This window comes from Choloepus didactylus, assembly GCF_015220235.1.
Source record: "Choloepus didactylus isolate mChoDid1 chromosome 23 unlocalized genomic scaffold, mChoDid1.pri SUPER_23_unloc1, whole genome shotgun sequence".
NCBI lineage: Eukaryota > Metazoa > Chordata > Mammalia > Pilosa > Megalonychidae > Choloepus > Choloepus didactylus.
The window spans coordinates 1,461,673-1,485,820 of record NW_023637590.1 but is presented as its reverse complement, the minus strand read 5'-3'; the positions used below and the strand labels follow the sequence as shown (position 1 = coordinate 1,485,820).

Below are 24,148 nucleotides of genomic sequence, written 5' to 3'. Positions count from 1 at the left end.
AGCTGAATAGGAATGAAAACACAGCATATTAAAATTTGTGGGATGCTGCTAAAGCGGAACTAGGGAAAATTTACAGCAATAAACGTCTACGGTAGAAAAAAGACAAGTCTCAAATCAATGACCACAACTTCCACGAAAACAAACTAGAGAAAGAAGACCAGATGAAACTCAGAGTAAGCGGAAGGAAGGAAATAATAAAGATAGAACAGAAATCAACAAACTGACATTGTATGATTCCGCTTACATGAAATACCTTGAATAAGCAAATTCAGAGAGAAGAAGGTAGATCGGGGGTTACCAGTGCCTGAGGGTGGGTGGGGTGGGGTGGGAATGGGGTGCTGCTGCTTAAGGGTAAAGAGTTTCTGTTTCGAGTGATGAAAAAATTTTAGTAATAGAAGGTGGTGATGGTAGTACAACATTGTAAAAGTAATTAATGCCACTGAATTGTACACTTAAAACTGGTTAAAATGGCATATCTTATGTTATATATGTTATCACAAGAACAGAAAAAAAGCAATAATCAAAAAACAGAAAAATAACATAAAATAAAACCAAAAGCTGCTTCTTCTGAGAAGATAAATACATTTGATAAACCTCTATCCAGACTCATCAGGAAAAAGAAAAACCAGGATACACAAATTCTGAAAATCAGGGACGACAAAAGGGACAACACCACAGAATCTACATACATGAGGAACATAACAATGGAATTTTATGAAAACTTTGTCATTAAATTCAACAACTTAGACGGGAGTGTTCAGATTCCATAAAAGACACGAATGACCAAAGCTCACTCGAGAAGAAACAGACAATCCAAACAGCTCTGTATCTATTAAAGAAATTACATCTGTAGTTAAAAACTTTCCCACAGTTTTTAAAAACTGCAGGCCCAGACGGCTTCACCACGGAATTCCACCAGATATTTAAGGAAGAAATAATACGGATTCTATGTAATCTCTACCAGAAAACTGAAAAGGGGGGAAATTCTTCCCAGCTCATGCCAAGAGGTCAACAATGCCCTGACGCTAAATCCTGGTAAAGATTCTATAAGCAAAGAAAACTACAGACTAATAATCCTCATAAACATAAGTACAAAAATTCTAAACAAAATTTTACCAGTCCAAATCCAACAACAGTGGAAAAAAAAATGCACATGACTAAGTGGGATTTGTGGCAGGAATGCAAAGTTGGCTTAACATTCAAAAATCAATCAATGCAATTCACCCCATTAATGAACTAAAAAAGAAAAACCGTATGATTAACTTAAGGGATGCAGAAAAAGATCTGACAAAATCCAGCATCCATTCCGGATAAAAACTCTCCGCACACTAACAGAAGGGAACTTCGTCAACCTGATCAAAGGCATCTACAAAACCTGTGGAGCTAACCTTTTGCTTAATGGGAAAAGAGCGACAGCTTTCCCCTGGGACAGGGATTGGTGAACCACATCCTACTGCCTATTTTCACAGAAACACAGCCAAGCCAATGCACGGACGTATCACCTAAGGTGAATTTACAGGTATAAGGGGCAGAGAGAGATAGTTCCAACAGGACCACAGGGCTCACAAACCCTAAAATATGTATTCGTTGGCCCTTGAACAAAAAGTTTGCTGGCTCCTGCCCTAAGATCAGGTACAAGACAAGGATGTCAACTCTAATCACTTCTCTTTGACCTCATACTGGAGTTTCCAGCCAGTACAAGGAAAGAAAAAGGAATAAAAGGTAATCAGATTGAAAGGACAAAATAAAAGTGTCTTTAGTTGCAGATGGCATAATTGTCTATGGAGAAAATATGATGGACTTTACAAAAAAGCTACAAATACTTATAACAATGTTACAAGGTCACAGAATATTAAGGTCGATACACAAAAATCAACTATATTTATATACACTATCGACAAATAATCCAAAAACGAGATTAAGAAGACAATTCCATTTATAACAGCATCAAAAAGAATAAAATGCTTAGGAATAAATTTAACCAAGGAGGTGCAAAACTTTTACATTGAAAACTGCAAAAATACTGCAGAGGGAAATTATAGATTTAAATAAATGGTGAGGCATTCTATGTTCCTAAATCAAAAGACTCAATACTGTTAGGATGACAGTTCTCACTAAATCAAGTGATAGATTCAAAGTATCCCAAACAAAAGCCCAGCAGACTTTTTTTTGTAGTAATTGACAAATTGGTCTTAAAATGTGTAAAGGAAAAGCAAAGGACCTAGAATAGCTCCCCCCCAAACCCCCCCCCCAAAAAAAACCAAAAAACCCAACTTTGAAAAAAAGAAAATTTCAGGATTTACACTGCCTGATTTCAAAACTTAAATATAAAGCTCCTGTAATCATACAGTGATTTCTATCCTTATGTGGCATAAAGACAGAAACAAAGAAATACAGAAAGAAGAGAGAAGATAAAGTTCAGAAATAAACCCTTATGTTTATGGATGAACTGATTTTCTTCAAAGTTGCCAAGGTATTTCAATGGGGGAACAGAATAATCTTTCAGTTATAAGTGTTCACAGCTTTTCTGTAAGGGCCATCATATTTTCCCCGTAGTTACAATTATGTCATCTGCAGCTAAAGACACTTCAATTTTGAATTTTTTATTTTTAATCTGGTTACTTTTTATTCCTTTTTCTTTCTTTGTCATACCAGCTGAAATCTTTCTACAAATAATGTTGGGACAACTGGAAATCTATACGCAGAAAAACGGACTTAGACCCTTACCTCACACCATATACAAAAATTAACTCAAAATAGATCAGAGACATTAACGTACGAACTAAAACTATAAAACGTAAAGAGAACAAAGGAGAAAAACCTTTGTTACCCTGAGTTAGGCAAAGATTTCTTAGACATGACATCAAAAGCACAATTCGTTACCGCCCAAAAATGATAAAATGAACTTCATGAAAAAAACAAACAAACAAACAAACAAAAGAACTTCCATCTTTGAAAGACACTGTTAAAAGGAAAACATGACAAGCCCAGACAGGGAGAAAATCTCCGCAAATCATGCATCTGATAAAGGACTTGTGTCAGTCTTACAACTTAATAATAAGAAACAAGCAATTCAATTTAAAAATGGGAGAAAGATTTGAATAGTTATTTCATCAAAGAAGATATACAATGGCAAGTAAGCACATGAAAAGATGTTCAACATCATTAGTCATCAGGGAAATACAAATTAAAACCACTACGCACCCACCAGAATGGTAAAATAAAAAATGTGGCGGATGTAAAAGCCCAAATCCTTACAATGGCTTATAACACATGACACCTGTTACATCTAGGTTTATGCAGGTAACTTCTTGTTCATGCTCTAGCCTTGTCACCATTCCGTGACTGCCCCTCGGCTCGTCCCCCCCCCAGGAAGGTTTTTCTCCCCAGATATTCCTTGGCCCCCTCGCTACCCTCATGTCTTTGTTCAAGACAAGTCAATCAATGGGAAAGAACGGTCTCCCTGGACAACTGGAAATCCATATACAAAAGAATGAAGGTGGACCCTTCTCTCACACCATACGTAAAAAAGAACTCAAAATGGATCATGGGCATAAACGCTTTTTACTTTTAACTCCTGTTAAAACCATAAAACCCTTAGAAGGAAACATTAGGAGTGAATTTTCATGACCGTGGGTTGGGCAAAGCCTGCTCAGGCACAACACCAAAAGCACAAGCAACAAAAGAAAAAAAGACATAAACTGTTCTTCATCAAAATTAAAATCTTTTGGGCTTCAAAGGGCACCACCAACAAAGTGAAAAGAGAATCCGCAGAATGGGAGAAAACATTTGCAAATCATGTATCTGGTCAGGGACGCAGACACAGAATACGGACAGAGATCCAATTTTGGTTTCCTTAACTCAGTGATTCTGAAACACGCTCCGGCCCATGCAGGAGACGGCAAATGCCCCCAAAGAAGGAGTCAAGTTCAACTCAGCGTGTCCTCTTCCTCTCTGCAGTTTCGGCTCCTCAAATCCTGCCTGCCTTGGTTGGTCCCCAACGCCCCCAGAGAGATTTCTTTTTCTTTTTGGTATCTTAATTAGCTTTTATAGTAGTTCTCAGCAGAGGTTTGGCCTGATATTCTATCGTAACCATAAACAGACTTCCATAGTGAATTATAATTACTGATGTGTATTTTAATGACTAGCCCACAAATTTCCTGAGAATGGGGACTGCTTTTTTATCTCCATTTCTGCTTTCACGTCTAGCACACAACCTGACACGTTGCTTAATATGTACTTGATGAATGAACTTTTATATGAGGGGGGGAAAAGTGCTAAAGCAAGTAAGGCTCAGCACACAAAAACATCACTCCTAAGCCATTTGAGCCATCAATTCTCCTAATTACGTGCATCTCCACCAAGAAATGTCTGCTCTCTTCTTTTTCAGCCCAAGCACTAATGAGAACATCCCTCAATAATACTGCACATTTTTAATGCGTACTTGAGATTAAATTACCTCCGGCAGGACTAAATTCTTTTGTGCTTTTATTAAAACCATTTTGCACTAGATTAAGTGATTTCATTATCCTTCAGATTTGGCCAATCCATTTCTCGGTCTGGCATTTTCTCCACAAACAATGAGTTTATCCATCCCAAATGACACTCTTAAATTAACCTTTAGAAGCTCCTTGAGTGTATCCAATTAGGCTTTCCAGAACAAGAAAACAATGGTACTAGAGAAGCTGTAAAACAGAAAATTTAGAACCGAAGAGAAGTTTTCTGAAAGTCTAAGCTATTTTCTCTATGATCTGATAATAGTAGCGAAACAATCATCTTGTTGCGTCAATCCCTAAGGAAACAGCTAAAAGCAGTGGAAGTCGTTGCCTCTGGAAGCAGGAATGGCAGAGGGGAAGAAACAGGTTAGCAGATTGCTACTTTTTCCTACAAACACTTAAGAATTGAGTTAATGGTATATTTATGTAATATTTAAATTTAAAAACACAATTATATATGGAGGCATTAAAAAAAAAAAAAAAAAAAGAAGAAGGCTCAATCCTTAAAGCCATCGCTCTGAAAATGAATTCTGTAATGCCTGGATGCAGGGTGTACCATTGGGGGTGAGGCTGGGGGGACATCCTAAGCCCCACATCTGTAAACCGGACAGTAAATCCGAATGTCGAGACCCTTTCAGCATGAATAATCCATTATTCTGAAACTTCAGGGAACAATACATGGCAGGGCCCAATTTAAAAGAGAAAAATGTATTTGCTGGACAAAAGGCCAACCCGACAGGAGCTTGCGCTCTAATGGATGGTTAACGAAATTACGGTGATTAGTGCCATAATTCTAGGGTGACTCTTCCGAGAGTTAGAGGAAGATGATATGGGTATTGGGGAATCCATCTCCATTGATTAGACAGCTCCTGCGACATGAAGCATGCACGCTTCCAGGCATTAACCACGGCCCTGGGGCCTGAGAGCAGAGTCTGTGCTAAGTGTCACGTAACGGCTTGTGCTCTGGTGAGCGAGTCAAGTGTCACAACCTACCCTTTGCTGCAGACTGTAAGTCGTCAGAGACCAGAGGACCGGCTCCGAAGGACGGGTGTGCTCACACTCTTTCCAGCTAGATAAGGAAGGGGCTCTGGCACTTCCTCTATAGCTGTTGACAAATTAGGAGCTCTAGCTTTCAGGCTAAAAAGATTAGGCATTTGAGACTGCCCAATTTTAACTCACAGTCCTTGAAGGAAAAAAGAATCAGCATCCTGTCTACTTTTAAAGGACCTGGAGAACAGACGATCTGTCTTCTCAGGGGAAAAAATCAAACAAACAAACAAAACCATACATATCTATTATTCCAGACGAGACCATGGGCAGCAAGGAAGGGGAAACTGGGTTTATAGCACACCACCATTCAGTGTCTGTAGTTTTTCCTCTACATATGGCTAACCATCCTGTTATGTATTATATTTCTTCCTACATTGTACCCGCCAAGTAAATGAAACTTAAATTAACTGATGCTCTTAAGTAAGTGATCTGTGTGTGTTCAAATATAACACAATGTAAATATCCTAAAATCATAGAATCGGATACTAAGAATTGGAAGGAACCAAGAGACATTAGGCAAATTATTGATTTAATGTTTGAATTAATCAACCTGATGCACAGCAAAGTGCCACTCATTGCTTCTGCTTTTTGGCTATTATGAAATACCATGGCTGTGGACATTTGGGTTCAAGTTTGTGCATGGATATATGTCTTAAATTCTATTGGATATATACTTTGAAGAGGAATTGCGAGATGATATGGTAAGCCAATGTGTAACTTTTTGAGGAATGACCAAAATGGTACAGCAACTGTACGAGACAGTTCCATTTTCTCTACATCCTTGCCAGTACTTATTGTCCACTGTGCCTGGTTCTTTTTTTTTTTTTAAGTATAGTCATCTTATTGAGTACGATATGGCATCTCATTGTGGTTTAGATTTGCATTTCCCTGATGACGAATGAAGTTCACCAACTTTTCATGTGCTTATGGTATTTAGGTATCTTCTGTGGAGAAATGCCTATTCAAATCCTTTGCCCATTTTTATTTAGATTGTCTTTTTATTGTTGAGTTGTAAGAGCTTTTTAAATATATCATCTGGATACTAGATGCTTAGCAGATACATGGTCTGCAACTATTCTCTCCTTTTCTGTGGGCTGTCTTTTCACTTTCTTGACAGTATCCTTTGACACACAAAAGTTTTTAAGTTTTAAGTCAAATTTACCCATTTTTTCCCCCTTTGGTTGCTGTGCTTTTGGTGTCCTAACTAAAAAACCAGTGCTTAATTCAAGGTCACACAGATGTTCACCTTTGTTTCCTTCTAAGAATTTTATAGTTTTAGCTCTGTTTAGGTCTCTGATCACTTTTGAGTTCAATACTGTAGACGGTGTGAGGTAGGGACCCGACTTCATTGTTTCGCGTAGGGACATCCAACTCACCAGTACCATGTGCCGGAATCACTGTTCTTTCCTTGATGGACCGTCCTGGCACCCCTGCTGTAAATCATCTGACCGTAAATGTGAGGTTTTTTTCCTGGAATCCCAACTGTATTCCATTGATCTATATGCCAATCCTTAGGCTGATACAACACTGTCTTGTTACTGTGGTGTTTAGTAAGTTTTTAAAACGAGAAGTGGGGGCACTTCAATTTTGTTTTTTTTTTCAAGATTGTTTTACTATTCTTGACCCCATGCATTGCCATAAGAATTTTAGGGTCAGCCCATAAATTTCTGCAAAAAAGCCAGGATTCAGTTGACTCTGTGGATCAATTTGGGTAGTACTGCCATTTTAACATTAAGCCTTCGAATCTAAACTCTCCGTTCATTTAGATCTTCTTTAACCTTATCCAACAATGTTTTGTAGTTTTCAATGTACAAGTCTCATATCTCCTTGGTTAAATCTGTTCCTAAATATTTTATTCTTTTGGAGACTGTTGTAAACGAACTTGTTTCCTTAATTTCACTTTTGGAATTTTTCACTGCTAGTATCTAGAAATGCAACCGGTTTTGTAATGTTTATCTTACAGCCTGTAACTTTGCTGAACTTGTTTATTGGCTCCAATATTTTTTTGTGTGGATTCTTTAGTGTTTTCTATATACAATATCATGTCAGTGGCAAATGGAAGAGTTTTACTTCTTCCTTTCCAATCTGGATGCATTTTGTTTCTTTTTTCTTGCCTAACTGTCCTAGCTAGAACCTTCAGGAAAATGGTGACTAGAAGTGGTGAGAGCAGATATCCTTTTCTTGTTCCTGATATTGGGGGGAAAGCTTTCAGTCTTTCATTGATAAGTACAATATTAACAGTGGGTTTTTCATACATTCTCTTTATCAGAGTGATAAAGTTCTCTTCTATTCCTACTTTGTTGAGTGCTTTTACCATGGAAGGGTGTTGGATTCTGTTGACTGCTTTTTCCATATCTATTAAGATAATCATGTGGGTTTTGTCTTTTATTTTATCATGGTGTATGACATTGATTTATATACGTTGAACCAACCTTGAATTCCTAGGATAAATCCCACTTGGTCCTGGTGTATAATTCTTTTTAGATACTGCTTGATTCTGTGTGCCAGTATTTTGTCAAGGATCTCTGAATCTATATTCATAGATATAATTGCTCTGTAGTTTTCTTTTCTTGTAGTGTATTTGCCTAGCTTTGGTATCAGGGTAATTCTGGCCTGATATAATCAGGAAGTATTCCCTCCCCTTCTATTTTTTGAAGAGTCTGAGAAGGGTTCATGTTAATTCTTCTTTAAATGTTTGGTAATTCACCTGTGACACCATCTGGTCCTGGGCTTTTCTTTGTTCGAAGTTTTTTGATGACCAACGCAACCTCTTTAGTTGTTAGATGTCTTTTTAGATTTGCTATTTGTTTTTCAATCAGCTTTGGTAGTTTGTGTTGTTCTAGGAATTTGTCCATTTCATCTAGGTTATCCAATTTTTTGCCACACAATTGTTCATCACATTCCCTTATAAACCTTTTTATTTCTGTTAAGTTGGTAGTAACATCCCTTCTTTCATTCTGAGTTCAGGAATTTTACTCTTCTCTTTCTCTCTCTCTCTTTGTGGTCAGTCTAGCTAAAGGTTTGTCAATTTTATTGACCTTTACAAAGAAATAACTTTTGATTTCATTTATCTTCTCTATTTTCCTATTCTCTACCTCATTTATTCGTATTCTAATATTTATTTCCTTTCTTCTGCTTGCTTTGGGTTTAGTTTACTTTTATTTTTCTAGTTTCTTAAAGAAAACATTGTAATTTTTCTTCTTTTAAAAGGTAGGTGTTTACAGCTGTAAATTTCCCTTTGAGCGCTGTTTTCACTGTATCCCATTAAGCTCTAGTATATTGCATATTTGTTTTTGTTCTTCTCAAAGCATTTTCTAATTCCCCTTGGGAATTTCTTGTTTGGTTATTTAGAAGTGTGTGGTTCTATTTCCACAAATTTTGTGAATTTTCCAAATTTCCTTTTGTTATTAATTTCTAATTTCATTTCACTGTGGTTGAAGAGGATACTTTGATTTCAATCATTTTAAATTTATTAAGGCTTGTTTTATGGCCTAACATATGGTCTATCTTGGAGAACGTTCCAAAGGCACACCAGAAAAAAGCATCTTCTGCTCTTGGGTGGACTGTCCCGTAGTGTCAGGTGGGTCTAGCTGCTATCTAGTACTGTGTCTGAGTCTTCTATTTCCTTGACGACTTTCTCTCTCGTTCCATCTCAATGGGTTTATTTTAAACTATCATGCAGCATAATCATCTCCAGACCCCAGGGTACCTTTTTAAAGTTAGCTGTCTGGAATGCTAGTACTGCTGAAGCAATAAGTGAGACCTCCAGGTTAGAAACGGCTCAGCTTTCAAGTGTTGGCACTATAGAGATAAAGAGGAAACCCAATTCTGGAAGAAAAACAAAGGCCCTTCAGCTGTAGACTTTGGGAAACTCGGGGCCCATTTAGAGATTCCGGATGTCTCTAAGAATCAAAAAAAGTATTAAACTTTGTATTTCTAATCTAATGGAAGCTGGAGAGATGTCGACGCTACGTGAATCCTCACTGACGACTGAGCTTTCGGAGAACTCGGAAGCCCACTGCAGTACGTCTGGTGCTTTCCTCGGAGCTGAGAACCACGCCTTGAAGCTCCCTGCTCGACCTAAGGGGCCCTGCGCAGCGCAGAGCTGCTTAGTCTGTTTCCCCTTATTTCCTGACCTCTGTTACACAAAAATCACCTGCCACTTTGGTGAGAAGACAGAAAGAAAACAGAACCCTAATTCCCTTCTTGTGCTGGGGCTCTGAGCAGGCACAGCAAACTGTGAAGCCGGGAAGGGTCTCGAGAACCCAAGTCCTGTGCAAGGGCACTGGGAACCTAAACTGTGGTTTTTAGCAGTCTAACGGAAAAAATTCAGAGGTTTTCATTTTGTGTGGAATAAGGACCTCCTCTCCAAATGCCATATTTAATATCACTTAAAGTAAAACCTAAATTGAATTTAGGTAGGGAGGGACAGACAGACGGGGAGGAAAGGACAGGCTGTTACAACAGTCCAGATGTGAAATGATGAGGGTACAACAGGAAAGGAAAAACGCTATGAAAAACAACTTAGCCAAGAGAGAACTGTAAACATAATCATCAAGCTATTAAAGTAAAATAAATATATTTTTTATTCTAAGTCCAGACAAGAGCTCACAGAAAGCATTGAACCTGGACTTAAACGAGAAAGTGTTGCAAGAGCTGAAGCAAAGTACCACGAAGATCAGCTACACTGGAAAGGTGAACTTATTTCACCCAAATTCAAGCTGGACTTTAAGAAACTCAGCCAAGTTCAAGTTGGACTTTGAACTGTGCTCCTGAGAGTCAGCACAGACTCCTGGTTTCTAACATGAGCTACGACACTCTGACACTCGGTTTGGCAACTGCTCACAAAGATAAAAGAACCATGCGACTACCTGATAGCCTTCTGTTTTCTTCTGACACCACTTCAGCAAGGCATTCCTCTTCGAGCCTCCATATTCTCTTGCCAGGGCAGACAGAGGGTCCTTCCTTTCTTCCCTGAGAAGTGAAAATAAAGACGGTAAAGTTGGAAAAATTGTTTTGAAATGTATTTTCTTTGCGCACCAGAATAAGCCGAAATCCGTCAGTGGGAAGAGAATGTTATCCATCCCCACTCCTGAATAGGACAAAGGCACACACACACTAAGGCCATCCGAAGCAAGACCTACCTTTTCATTCACTTGATGAGACCCATCAATTTTTAGTCTAAGGTCCCAGGAACCCATGATTGTTTGGAGTCTCAGCTCTCTGAAGTCCTAGGGCGAGACTCTACGCGTTATCCACACAGACGGTGGCTGAGACTCGGGACAGTGTGTGTCCCCAGTTAGTGGAACGCATCCCTGCATGTTCAGAAGGGGCCGAAAAAGCAACCGGAAAGTTGCCGTGACTGCCTTTCATTCAGTATCTTATCCTTCAAAAAGCTTTACGCTTTGGTTTTGCTTTACTTGTTTTTGTTGCCAATCTTTTATATTCTTAGTCATTTCATCATTTGAAAAAAATTACTGTAGATGCAAAGGTCATGGTTTTGCAAGCTGGAGGATTACACGGCAGTTTGTGGGGAAGCAGGCAGGACAGCCGAAAGGTGACATTTACGGCATGCGTAAGATGTCCAGTGTTGACCGCTAGGTGGTACGCTCTTCGCGGACTGTGGGTTTTGAGCTTTTTCCCTTGTGGGGACAAGGGGGCTTTTCCGTAAACTCACTCATGCACCCAATTCCCCCTCGGAGAGCACTGCTATGCCAGGCACTGTGCGGGGCTGGGGCAACCGATGGGGGGCAACATGGGGTCCCCGCACCTTAGGGTGGACACACTTAGAAGCTTAAAAAAAAAAAAATGGTGGCTAGACTTAACTCATTTTTAAAAATTCTGCATTTATGAATTTTGGTATTTATGGTGTCCTTAACTGCACTGTGGACAGAATCACCATCCGGAAGAGAGTCTCTGATCGCCATCCAGCACTGAATCCTTCCTTGTGGCAGTTGCTCGGGAAGCAGAACGGAGCACCAAGGAAAACCCAGAGGAGGGGAGAACTTTGTAAAACAACCCGCTCCTAGACCAGCAGGCTGTTCGTGAAGCTCGGCCTGTGTTGCAGCGATTTTTCTACGGGACGCCGGGCTTCCAGCCTCACGCCCTGCACAGTCGACAGCTCAGCCGATGTCCTGAGGTTATCAGGTTTTTAGCGCTCAGTATTCCTCGACCACACTTCTGCCAGTACTCACCCTCCGGAGCATGTTAAGGGATCAAAGACCACATGTTTAGACTGGAAGCTTTTGCAATTGAGAGGTGCACTGAAGTGGCACCAGTTTTTATCTCTCTGAGGGCCAAAGGCAAAATACCGTATTTACTTCAAGGTGCACTTAGATTGCTACGTGAAGAAATAGACTTTCATGTTCGTGTGCCAACTGCCCCCACCCCCCCATTCCTGCTTTGGTTTCAAGGCTGCTTACGGGTTCCAAAAGGTTTGTTTAAAAACCACTGAACGTGGTTTGGAGAGTGAACGAAGATCAGAGATATGCATGTGTGCATGAACACAAAAAGGCAAGCCAAAAACAACAACAAAAAGTTGATCAAGCTCAACATAAAAGGAGTCACCACAATAAATGTGAAAGTTTACTCCGGCTCCTGCCAGGTCCACTTTGTTATGGAAAAGGCTTAAGAAACATCAAAGAGGGAGTTTCACGGACACAACGAGAAGCTGCAGAAGAGAGGCCCCTAGAGATGACGCCCCCGTCTGTAAACCAGGAAGAACGCCTTCATTTCCGGATGGGGAAGCCGAGGCTGGGAGATGCCGGACGCCCTGGAGGGCACCACAGCTCCCGAGTCGGGAGCCAGAAGAGGCGGCGGGCAGCTTCCCCGCCCGGGCCTTTCCCCACGGTGCACGGACAGCAGTTCCTCCCGGAATGGGCCGGTGCAGACCCCGAATGACCCTTCACCCCCAACTCCGTATTTGCTCCTTGGGGGCGCTCTTATGGGGCAACAATATTATAAGGGACGGGTCCCCTTTTTGGCAGGGCTTTAAAAATAAGTACATGATTTGAGTTGGAGAGGCCAAGAATTTCATTTCTACCTTGAATCTATAAATTAACACATGGCTAAACTTCTGGAACCCGTTCTTGTCCCTCTTTCAACTGGTCTTACTGGTATCCAGCAGCTTCTCTCATCCCTGTCAATAATGCATGGCTAAGTTTCTGACATCTGTTTTTATCTTACTACCTCTTAGCCCAAGGCTGCTTCTGACACTGAGAAACACGAATAAAATATACACTGACATTTCCGTGGACTGTTTATCAATATGAATGTAGCATCTCGTTCCGAGTCTCCAGGCTAAACAATTAGCCCCATCGATCCCTACTCTTTCCTTCCTTTTTTACAAATCTGTTACCAAAATTAATCATCCATCCCTCCGAGAAACCTCCAAATCCAACCCTCCCTTCACCATTTCTAGAACTTGAGGACTCTGCCCCCGAAACACCGTAATATCCTCCTAGCTGGTTTCCCTGGCATTTGTACAGAACGGAATAATCCTTGAATCGTCTTCTCACCCCCAATTTATTTACTCTGCCGTCTACCTTCTACCACACCGAAGTACAACTCCTCGGCTTGCCTTTCAAGAGGACCCATCGCCCAGCCACGCACCACCCCTCCACCGCCCCCTCCTTCCACGGCCCTGCTGTGGGAGGCGCATCCTCCTCTGATCTGAATCACCCTCTCGGAAGTTGCGGCCTGACCCTCCCTCTCCACTCGTCCACCCCTCTGTACTCTCACCAAAGCCACGGACCTGGTCGGAAGCGGCCCCACCTCTCCGGACACACAATCCTCGAGGCCCCCCGCAAACACCACCTCTCCCAGGAGAGCCTTCCCCGGCCACTCCACTCAAACCCCAGGATTCAACTTTCCTAACTTATTTTCACACTCAACTGTCCTCGAATTAAAATAAACCAACAACATCAAAAAACAACCTGGGGAGAGGAACTGCTCTTCTACTTTCCAGCATTTCCTGTGAGGTCTTGCCCGACGCTGGGCATGGACCAGGAGATCAGTAAACAGTAAAATAGGAAGAAGAGTTGGTGCCCGAAAGCCCCCATCTTAACAACAACCCGATCATTTGCCCTCAGCGGGCCACTTGGACACGGCCGCCCCTACCTTATCCGGCTCCTGGTGGTAGGGGTCACGGACGCCGTGGGGGAGGAGGACAGGGAGAGCTGGGGTGACGTGGTTCCGATGGCCATGAGGGAGCCCGGCGAGGCGCCTTCCGGGGCCGAGATGTCCCGCTTCATCTCTTCACTGCTTCGTCGAGACACTGGTGGTGAGAAAGGGTCACTGAGTGTTTCACAGCAAAAAATATTTTGGGTTGAGTTCATTCTTTGAGAGACTTGCTCCTGAGGTTTCCAAAAAAAACGTGCACTGAAGTCTACACTCCCCGAGGGCCAGGAGTGGGTCTTCCTCATCTTTACAACATCGTGGTGCCCGTACGTGGTGAGGACTCCATAAACGTTCACGTAATTACAAACACAAGTGAAAAACAAGGGCTACTTAAAGTTCCCCAACACCCACCATTAAAATCAACACACTGACCCTGCTGAACTTACCCCAAAAACACTGTTAAAGGGACAGAAAGGGATGCCCCGGGACGGGGCTACACCTACTTCTGGGTCAGGCCATTTTTAAAAAACATGAATCAATGAGGCAGACAGAAGGCCAAGGATGCACTAATGGGAAAGAGCACCGACTGGCAAAGTCCTAAAGTTAAGGCCCGCTCAGAAGGACATCATCCCTTGTTAGGGTGACACAGAGCCCTGCTGAGAACTGCTAAGTGCAAGTGTCCACCTCAGCCTCTGCAAACAGAGCCACAGGGAGAGCACTTCTCCAGCAAGGAGGCACCGGGCTGGGCGCAGGGAGCAGTGGGAGGGGAGACAAAGTTCCTGACCTCAGACAGGCTCTCCCTCCTTGCGGAAGATTCTGGATGTGCAGGAGCCATTAACCGAATCACTGACCCCGTGCTGGTTTCAATGTAATTTATGTTACACTTCAGTGATTTTCTCCCCCCCGATTATTGAAACTGTCCCTCTTTCATCCATTAAAATCTTCCTGATGATTTTAGGATAATCACAAGCAGAGTACACCTTTCCCCTGGGAGATGGCGCTAGAATGCTTCCCCTTCTTTATTAAATGGATCTAGGATGACATGCTTGTATGATTTCCGGTCTGATTTTATAATTATTCTTGTTTTTCTTGCATTGTCACAGCTGTTTATGCCTCAAATTGGCAGTTTCTTTTAAGTGGTTTTCTCAGAAATGGGATGATAAAACTTCTTAGAATTTCATGTAAAATAGAAGAAAATAGATTGAGAAAGAACCTGGAGGAGGCTGTCACAGGAGAAGGCTTTGCGTCTGGCTTTCTGATGGCACTTTTAGTTGATCCCTGATGGAAAGACCTCTCTATGATATACAGAGAAACAAAACTGTACTGAGTTTAACGTGTAGAAGCGGGACATCAGGGCTTCCGAGGCAGGGTCTTAGGGGGTTCTCCTTTTCAATCCAATTTCTAACTGAGCTATGAAGGGTAAGAAAAGACCCCAGAGACAATGCACTGAATAAGGGAACAGAAAATGAACAGCTGATAAATTGAGGAGTTAGGCCCATCAGATTTTTACTTATAGGGTGGCATTATCATATAGGAAAATTTTGGCTTCTGGAGAAATTTTTGATGTGCTCTGAAATCACTCTTTGAAATTGGTCATGACACACCTTGGGATACATATTCTTATCTTTCACAACTGTCGATTTTTTATGAAGCTGTGTTTATGGCATATTATCTAACGTACTCTAGGCACTTAATAAATATTTGTTAAATGAATGGAACAATCTGGCTTTTGTTATTTCTTCTTAACTCAGGGCGGTGAAATCTGATTTCTATATAAACATTTGGATGATACAGTAGGGTAAACTCGGAGTGAACACGAACACCTTTGATCAAAGAGCTAAAGAAGCAAGCAAAGTTAAAGAAGTCTAAAGAGAAAATATACAGCATTATAGTGAAAACTTCTGGAAGAGTCTCCTCAAAGGAAATTTCAGACAAACGTCCGTCATTACCTGAGATGGCCTTGGCACTCTCCATGGCAGGAACCCTCGGCAGAGAAGCGGGTCGGCTGGTTGAAGGCGTTCTTAAGAGATGCTCTGCACAAAGTGGAAAGAGGCACAATAAAGAACTGTGACACGAGCTTGACGGTGACAAACGCAGGCGGAAGGCGAGTTTTATTCCTCGAACTCTCGAGGCTCATCCTTGTTCACAACCCAGCGTGCTCCAAGAGGTTCCCAGAGATGCGTTTCACCAAAACAACACTGTAGATGGGGGAGCACAGTGAAACATTCCCTTCAACCTCGTCTTTCTTTGGACGAGACACCCTACAGAAGACAATTGCTTCCAACTCCCCGGCTGCCACATACCTCGTCGCTGCGATTCAACAATTATTCAAAGTTCCCCTGTTTCCTCTAGGTCTAAAATGAAACTGGAGTAAGTCTTGTCCTTTTGTGCTCACAAGTAGTAGGGAAGCCACAAATAAATGCAACCAGAAGACAGGCCAGGACAGGATAATTACAACCATGGAACGATTTGCCCTGAAACCTCAGGAAAGAAGCCGTTCACGTTGGCCGTGTCTGCGCCTGGGAGCAGGCGGGCTTCAAAGACCCAGCGGTGTGGAGCCCGGCCTTGCTTGCAGAGCAGAGGGGTAGGGACGGTTGTCCAGCCAGACGACAACAAGAGCACAGGACATGGGTGTTCCACTTAGAGGAGAACGGAGCCCTCGTGTGGCTAAGACCCGGGGTCTGTGGAGAGCGGGAGAAAGGGCTTTAAGAGAAGACGAGGATCACGGCTCAGGCTGTCACTGGCTGCTGCGTGGACTCCAGGCCGAGAGAGACGAGGAGGTGTCAAGCATTGTCAAGCACTCGGGGAAGGGAACGATCACTGCTGCCTCTGCCCTCCACGCTCACAGCCTCCCCTGGTCCCACTCCTCCCCTCGCTGCCTTAACACGAGTTTGGGGTGATTGTTTTAGTTCCCTGGACCTGGGCACAGGCTGCCCCCTCACCCCCACAGCTCCTGGTTCTCCTCCGTTCTCACTTCGGCCTGGCTAACTTCACTGTCCGTCAGGTCTCAGTTTGACCACCGCTGCCTCGGGGCCTGCTCCCCAGCCTCAGGCCTCCTGGCAGACCAGGTGGGGTCCCCTGCTGACCCCCCTTTCCTGCACATGACTCACCCAGGCTGCAGGGCCAACAAGAGGCTGTCCTCAGGCTGGGACACTTGGGGGCACAGATGAGGACACACTAGAAGTGCTCTGCCTGGCGGCTGCCTGGGGTCGTAAGGATGTGACTGAGCTCGGGGGACCAGCCGTCAAAGAACGTCCGTATCACAAACACACTCCAATGCGGACAGGCAACCACCACACACTCACCCAACAGGTCATGCACCACTTCCTTCTAAGAACTGACAATGAAAAAATTATTCCTGCTCAAAATATGCATGACACTATCAATGACAAGTATGCCAAGCAACCAGATAACCTAGATGAAATGGGCAAATTCCTAGAAACACACAAACTACCTACACTGACTCAAGACGAAGGAGAAGAGCTCAACAGACCAACAAGAGGCTGAATCAGTCATCAAAAACCTCCCAACAAAGAAAAGCCCAAAGCGCCAAAGGACTTCACTGGCGATTTTTACCAAACATTCCAAGAAGAATTAACACCAGTCCTGCTCAAAATCTTCCAAAGAACTGAAGAGAGGGAACACTTCCCAAATCATGCTAGGAGGCCAACATCACACTAATACCAAAGCCAGATAAAGACACCACAAGAAAAGAAAACTACAGACCAATATTCCTGAAGAAACATACATGCAAAAATCCTCAACAAAATACTAGCAAACGAAATTCAACAGCACATTCAAAAACTTGTATACCGTGCTCGAGGGTGGTTCAACAAAAGAAAATCAATTACTGTCTTTTACCATGTTAACAGAACAAATGGAAAAAACTGACAGGATCATTTTGATTGATGCAAACAAGGTATTCGACAAAATAGAAAACACTTAGAAAACTAGGAATAAAAGGAAAACCCTTAACATGATGTAGGGTATATATGAAAAACCACAGTTAGTATCCTGCTTAACAATGAAAGACTGAAAGCTTTCCCTCTAGGATCAAGAACAAGACAAGGATGCCCACTGTCACCACTGTTATTCAATAATGTACTGGAATTTCTAGCCAGAGAAATTAGACAAGAGAAAGAAATTAAAGGCAAATTGGAAAAGAGGTAAAACTTTCCCTATTTCAAGATGACATGATGCTATATAGAGAAAAATACTGAAAAATTCTCAGTAAAGCTACTAGAGCTAATAATTGAATTCAGGAAAGTGGCAACCTACAAGATCAACAAGCAAAAAAACAAAAACAAAAAACAAAAAACAAAACAAAACAGCAGTTTCTAAACATTGATTAATGAATGATCAGAGGAAGTCAAGAAAAATTTCCATTTACAGCAGCAATAAAAGAGTCAAATATCTAGGAATAAATTTAACCAAGGATGTAAAAGGATGTATATACAGAAAACTACTGCTAAAAGAAATCAAAGCCCTAAATAATGGAAGGATATTCCACGTTCATGGGTTGGAAGGCTAAATATTGCTAAGATGTCAATCCTATCCAAAGTGATTTACAGATTCAATGCAATCCCAAACAAAATTCCAACAGCCTTCTTTGCGGAAATGGAAAAGCTGATCATCAAATTTATATGGAAGGGAAAGGGGCCCCAAATAGCCAAAACTGTCTAGAAAGAGAAGAACAAAGTTGGAGGGTTCACACTTCCTGATTTAAAACTTATTACAAAGCTACGGTAATCCAAACAGCATGGTATTGGCACAAGGACATACAGACCAATAGAATTGAACTGAGAGTTCAGAAATCAACCCTCACATGTAGGACCAATTGATTGTGACAAGGGTTCCAAGTCCACTCAATGGGGAAAGAACAATTTCTTCAAATCATGGATATCCGTATGTAGAAGAATGACGGTGGACCCCTATCTCACACCATATACGAATATTAACTCAAAATGGATCAAAGACCTAAATATAAGAACCCAAACTATAAAACTCCCAGAAGAAAATGTAGGGAAATATTTTCAGGATCTTCCGTTAGGCAATGGTTTCTTAGACTTTGCCCCGAAAAGCATGAGCAACCAAAGAAAAAACATAAATAAGAACTCATCAAAATAAAAACTTTTGTGCCTAAAGGACTTTATCATGAAAGTAAAAGGCAACCTACAGAATGGGATAAAACATTTGGAAATCACATAGCCAATAAGGATTTAATATTCAAAACATAAAAGGAAGCCTACAATTCATCAACAAAAAAGACAAACAACCCAATTAATAAATGGGTTACAGACTTCTCCAAAGACAATATACAAATGTCCAATAAGCACATGAAAAGATGCTCAATATCATTAGCCATTAGGGGAATGCAAATCAAAATCACAAGCGATCCCATTTCACACCCACTAGCATGGCTACTATTAAAAAAAAAAAAGGAAAATATATGTTGTTGGAGAGGATGTGGAAAAACAGGAAGACTTGTCCATTATCGATGGGAATGTGAAATGGTTCCGTCTCCATGGAAAACAGTTCAGCTGATCTGCAGAAAGTTAAGTACAGAATTCCCATACGACCCATCAGCCCCAGTTGCTGGTGTATACACACATGGATTGAAAGCAGGGACTTGAACAGACATTTGCACACCGATGTCCACAGCAGCATTATTCTTACATGCCAAAAGATGGAAGCAACTCAAGTGTCCAATAGCAGATGAACCGATAAACAAAATGTGGTCTATCCATACAACGAGATCCTACTCAGCTATAAAAAGGAATGACGGTCTAATACACGCGACATGGATGAACCTCAAAGAGATGTTGAGAAAGGAGCCTGACACAAAAGGACAGATACTGAATGATCTCACTGATATGAAATAATTAGAATAAGCAAATTCATAGGGTCAGAAACTAGAATACAGGTCACCAGGGGCTGGGGTGGGGGTAGGAAATGCGAAGTGAACGCTTGGTTGCATAAGGTGATGGGAAATTTTGGTAACCGATGGTGGTGATGTTAGCACAACTTTGTGAGTGTAACTAACAGCACTGAGTTATTGTATTTTTGTTGTAGTTAAAAGGGGGAAATTTTAGGTTGTATACAGGTTACCAGAAAAAAATGTGAAAAACCAAACAAACGTAAGACTGACACAAACAGAGAATTATAATGTAAACTACGGACTACAGTTAATATTATAATTATAGTAATATTGTTTCATCACTTGTAACAATGGTACCACATTGATGTAAAGTGTGAATAATAGGGAAAGCTGGGTGTCTGTGTGTGGGGGGCAGTAATATGGTAATTGTATTTTCTACATGATTCTTCTGCAAACCTGTAACTTCTCTAATAAAAAAAATTTTTTTTCAGATACCCTGATGTCAAAGGTTATGGTGTATAATGTTACCTCTAAAGGACAGGTCATCTTTTATTCCAAATACATTTTCTAAATGCGTAAGGAATATTTGGTTACACTCACCCACGACTTTGGAGGGGAAGGCCATGGGAAGAACGGACTTACTTTCTTAATGAAGACAGGAAATACAGAGCTTCGAGCCATTGCACGTTTCTTACCTTGCACCAGCACGGCGTCTGTGCAGAGAGCCTAAGGCAAACATCACTCAGAACCCTGAGCCCTGTCAGCAGCTGGCACCATCCCTACAGGAAGAGCCTATTATGCACAAGATCTGACAGATGAAACAAAGCTAGCAGAACACGGAAGTAGCAGGAAACAGAAACCAACGTTTCAGTTTAATAAAATTTTCCATTCTACAGTGATCACACTGAAGAACAAAGCAAACTAAGAAAGTGAAAGCAAAGGTCATAAAGACAAATACATCAGAGCAACACGTACTGGCCAGGGACACAGGCCCAGACCCCTGTCATTCTCCACGGAGAAAGCGTCACTAAGCTGCCGGATTCGGCTTTTCCTCTTTCACACGGAACATTCCGGAAGCACACGAGCAAAGAAAGTACGTGCTATTTACTGCAGAAACATTTGCCCAACACCTGGCTAAGTCTTTTCCTTACTTTCTGCCTAAGGATCCAAGTCGGTTTGATTTGGCAGACAGCCACACCGAAAATGTGCAAGAATGTACTGAAAGCCCCAACCGGCTATTCTCTTCCAAATTATTTCCTGGCAACTCCCAAGAGCCTCAGGAGAACCTGCTGCCATCTCATCGGGTGTTTTCGCCTTGAGAGTCAAACTCGCCCACGGCACCTGTCACAGTAAGGACGCGTGTCTGTTTACTACCGTGACAGGGTGGCTGGCTGCCGTCTTCACGTCAGACCGTCGGTTTGTCCCTCCTCTGGAAATAAGATTAGTGTGTCACACTCGAGTGCAGCAGGCACAAGAGAGTACAATTTACCTCAACGGATTCTGTTCTACTGACGCATGGAATTACTCTTTTCTTTAATCCATTCATTCAGCAAAAATCATTTGGGTGTCCGCTACCTGTTGGTGCGAAGGTCACAGAAGGTAAGAAAGGAGACGGGAAACTTGCCCTCATGGAGCTCGGGGTCCGGAGCAGAAGGCAGCCCTTTAAAAAGTCACTGCAAGTGCAGGGTGCAAGGATGGGGCAAGTTCAAGGGCTCTGGGCACCCAGCAGGGGGACAGACCTGGTCTTGCAGAGTGGTCGGGAAAGGCCTGCCCAGGAAATGAGATCTAGGGAGATGAGAAGGATAATTAATAGTTTTTAGACAGGCAAAGGGGAGCTGGGAGGGGACGAGTGCTCAGCATGCACCCAAAGAAATGCAGGACGGCGAGTTCGGCGGGCGAGGGAGCAGCAGGGCAGGCCGTGCAGGCAGTGCGGGCCACGTGACCCCGCTACAATGGGGAGCCTAGAACTGCAGAACCTGCAAGATGCCTGGTGGAAGCTGTGCAGTCAGAGGGAGATGAAGAGGCTCAGAAGAAACATCCGGCTTTGGACGCTATCAGCACGCAGCTAGTGGGATGAGTGTGTACTCAGTGGCACGGAGGCCAGCAGTCACCTCGGCCAGGGCAGTTTAACGCACTGGCAGGGACAGAAGTCGGACGCAAATGTGCTGGGACATGAGGGGGAGGTGGAAGAGACGTGGAGACAAGCTGTGCAAGGGTAGGAGAGAAGGCAGAGGAGCTGGAGGGGAAGATTGTTGTTCTTAACACAGGAGACACCTGAGCCCTTTTAAACGATGGTAGAAGGAGCTGGAAGAGATGGTAAGAAAGCCCAAGGGGAGGAGAGCCAGGGCTCGGGGGTTGGGGTGGGAACCTGAACAGAGAGAGATTCTGTTCCTATAGATGGGCAGATGGCACGAGCACACGAGGCTCTGCTTTTTAACTCTCCCTTATTTTAGGCAGTATAGAAATTTTAAGTAGGTACAGTATTTGTCCTGCTATTATTTCCTGTATCAAATGTAGAGGCAAAAATGTGTGTTTATAAACAGATGCCTAAGCAGCCAACTTCTGCTAATACAGGAGTAATTCCAGATGGACCGATGCTCCTGCCAAAAACACTACAAAAGATTGAAATAAACAGGATAATCAACTATTTTTAAAGGAAGAGAAACCAAAAAAGCAGGCAGAAAATGAAGGCAGCCACATTTGGAAGAAGGAAATGATACTGGGCAAATCTCCGGTTTTTATGGCTTTTTACATGAGTCGCCAAGTGGGGCAGCCACAACTTGGTAGAAAACCCACAGACTTATTGCCTTGGCAAACCAGAGGATGTATTTCTGGACAACCAGAGCTGCTGGAAGGCAAGGGGTAGGGGAAAACACCAGAAAGGAAAGAGCCACAAAAGAGAGCCTTACATTCTGCTCTTGCTGCCTTACTCTCTCGCTGCCCTTGGAATTCCACAAGCAAACAGGCTTCAAGGGGTTGAACTGAGGGCAAGATAACTGAATAAAAATTTTAACTACAGAAGAGTCTGGAGTTTGACGTGAGCCAAGTTATCGGCTTGCTAAAACAGAAACCAGTATTCTGCAACGGAATATAACAGAATCCAGATTCTCTACGATGCGTAAGTCATACTGTCCAAGATACAATCCAAAATTCTAGACACAGATAGAAAAAGGAAAAAGTGACCCAAACTCAAAAGAAATGGAAACGTACATGAAGACGGCCTATATGTTGGAATTTGGTGAAAAGAATTTTGAAACCGCTCTTTCAAATACGCTCAACATTATAAAGGAAAGCATGTTCTCCATGAACGAGCAAATAGGAAATCTCAGCTGAAAGGGGTGCAAGAGAGTGAGACAGGTCCCCCTGAGACGCTACGCAAAGGAGAGCCTACAGCTGAAATGGGAGCAGAAGCTGAGAGAAGACCGCAGAACATCAGTCCCGACCCTAAACCCAAAGCCTTAACTAGGGGAACTGAAGTCTGCTGTGCTCTGAGGGAATGATCACGGTAAGGACAAATCCCAAACCCAGCCCAGGTGCTGAGCAGATGAACTCAAACTCATACCAAAGACCCCCCAGGAAGCAAGAGATACCTAGTTGAAGGCATAAAAGCAATCACTACTGTCCGATACAAGATTTCCAGCTTTCAACAACAACAACAACAAAGAAATACACAAAAAGCAAGAAAAAGAAAAAGTGCTATACCCAGGCACAAAGCAATCAGTAAAACCAGACTCAGATATGATGCAACGTTGGAATGATCTGACCAGGCATTTAAAACTACTATGATGAATATGTTAAAGCCTCTCAAGGAAAAGGTAGACAACAGGTAAGATCAAAGGGCAATGAGAACAGAGAGATGGAAACTGTAAGAGAGAATCAAATGGAAAGGCTAGAAATGAAAATCACAGCAACAGATATGAAGAATGCCTTTGATAAGGTCATTGGCAGACTCGACGTAGGTGAGAAAGAAATCAGTGCACTGGAAGACAGGCCAACGGAAATTACCCAAACTGAAACACAAAGAGAAAAAAGTGAAAGATAAACAAAAAAGCTGTCATCTGGGATCTGTGAGACAATATGAAACAGTGCAACATACACATATTCGGAATCCCAGAAGAAGAGAGTGAGATGGGACAGAATACTTGAAGAAATAATAACCAACTACTGTTTCAAAATTAATGACAGACACCAAACCACATAGCCCTGAGGCTCAGGGAATACCAAGCAGGATAAATACCAAATCCAACCAGCGCACACACACACACACACACACACACACACACACTGCTGAAGACAAAAGACAAAATCCTGAAGGCAGCAAGAGTAGAAAACAAAAACACTACCGGCAGGAGGAGGAGACGTCTTCAGTGACAGAGGCAGAACCCCAAGAGTGTTACAGGCTTTGAGGAGAAAGCATGGCCTTGCTGACGCCCAGTTCTGGATCCCTCCTGGCCTCAAATTCAGACTCCACTCATTCCAACGGAAGAGACCGATCCCAGTGGACAACCACAGCTGAAGCATGCAGCTCAGGGAGTATTCAGAAATTATTTCCTGGTGAGCAGGTGGAGTGCTTCAAACAACCAGCAAGAACTGGCAGAAACCCCTT

The 24,148-nt window shown here is 42.5% G+C and overlaps 1 protein-coding gene across 5 annotated transcripts in view; it reads right to left on the bottom strand.

Moving 5' to 3' along the window:
* The window catches only part of SPECC1L (sperm antigen with calponin homology and coiled-coil domains 1 like), a 169,806-nt gene that overhangs the window by 24,696 nt on the left and 120,962 nt on the right, over window positions 1–24,148 (bottom strand). For 4 of the 5 annotated variants that reach the window (XM_037823453.1, XM_037823456.1, XM_037823454.1 and 1 more), the window contains 3 exons: window positions 15,614–15,697; window positions 13,665–13,821; window positions 10,418–10,520 (listed from right to left, as the gene is read on the bottom strand). In XM_037823453.1, coding sequence (XP_037679381.1) covers window positions 10,418–10,520; window positions 13,665–13,821; window positions 15,614–15,697 — 344 coding nt within the window. Of the gene's footprint in view, window positions 1–10,417; window positions 10,521–13,664; window positions 13,822–15,613; window positions 15,698–20,237; window positions 21,290–24,148 lie in introns of those variants that run through there. The other variant, XM_037823457.1, reaches the window with a different exon arrangement.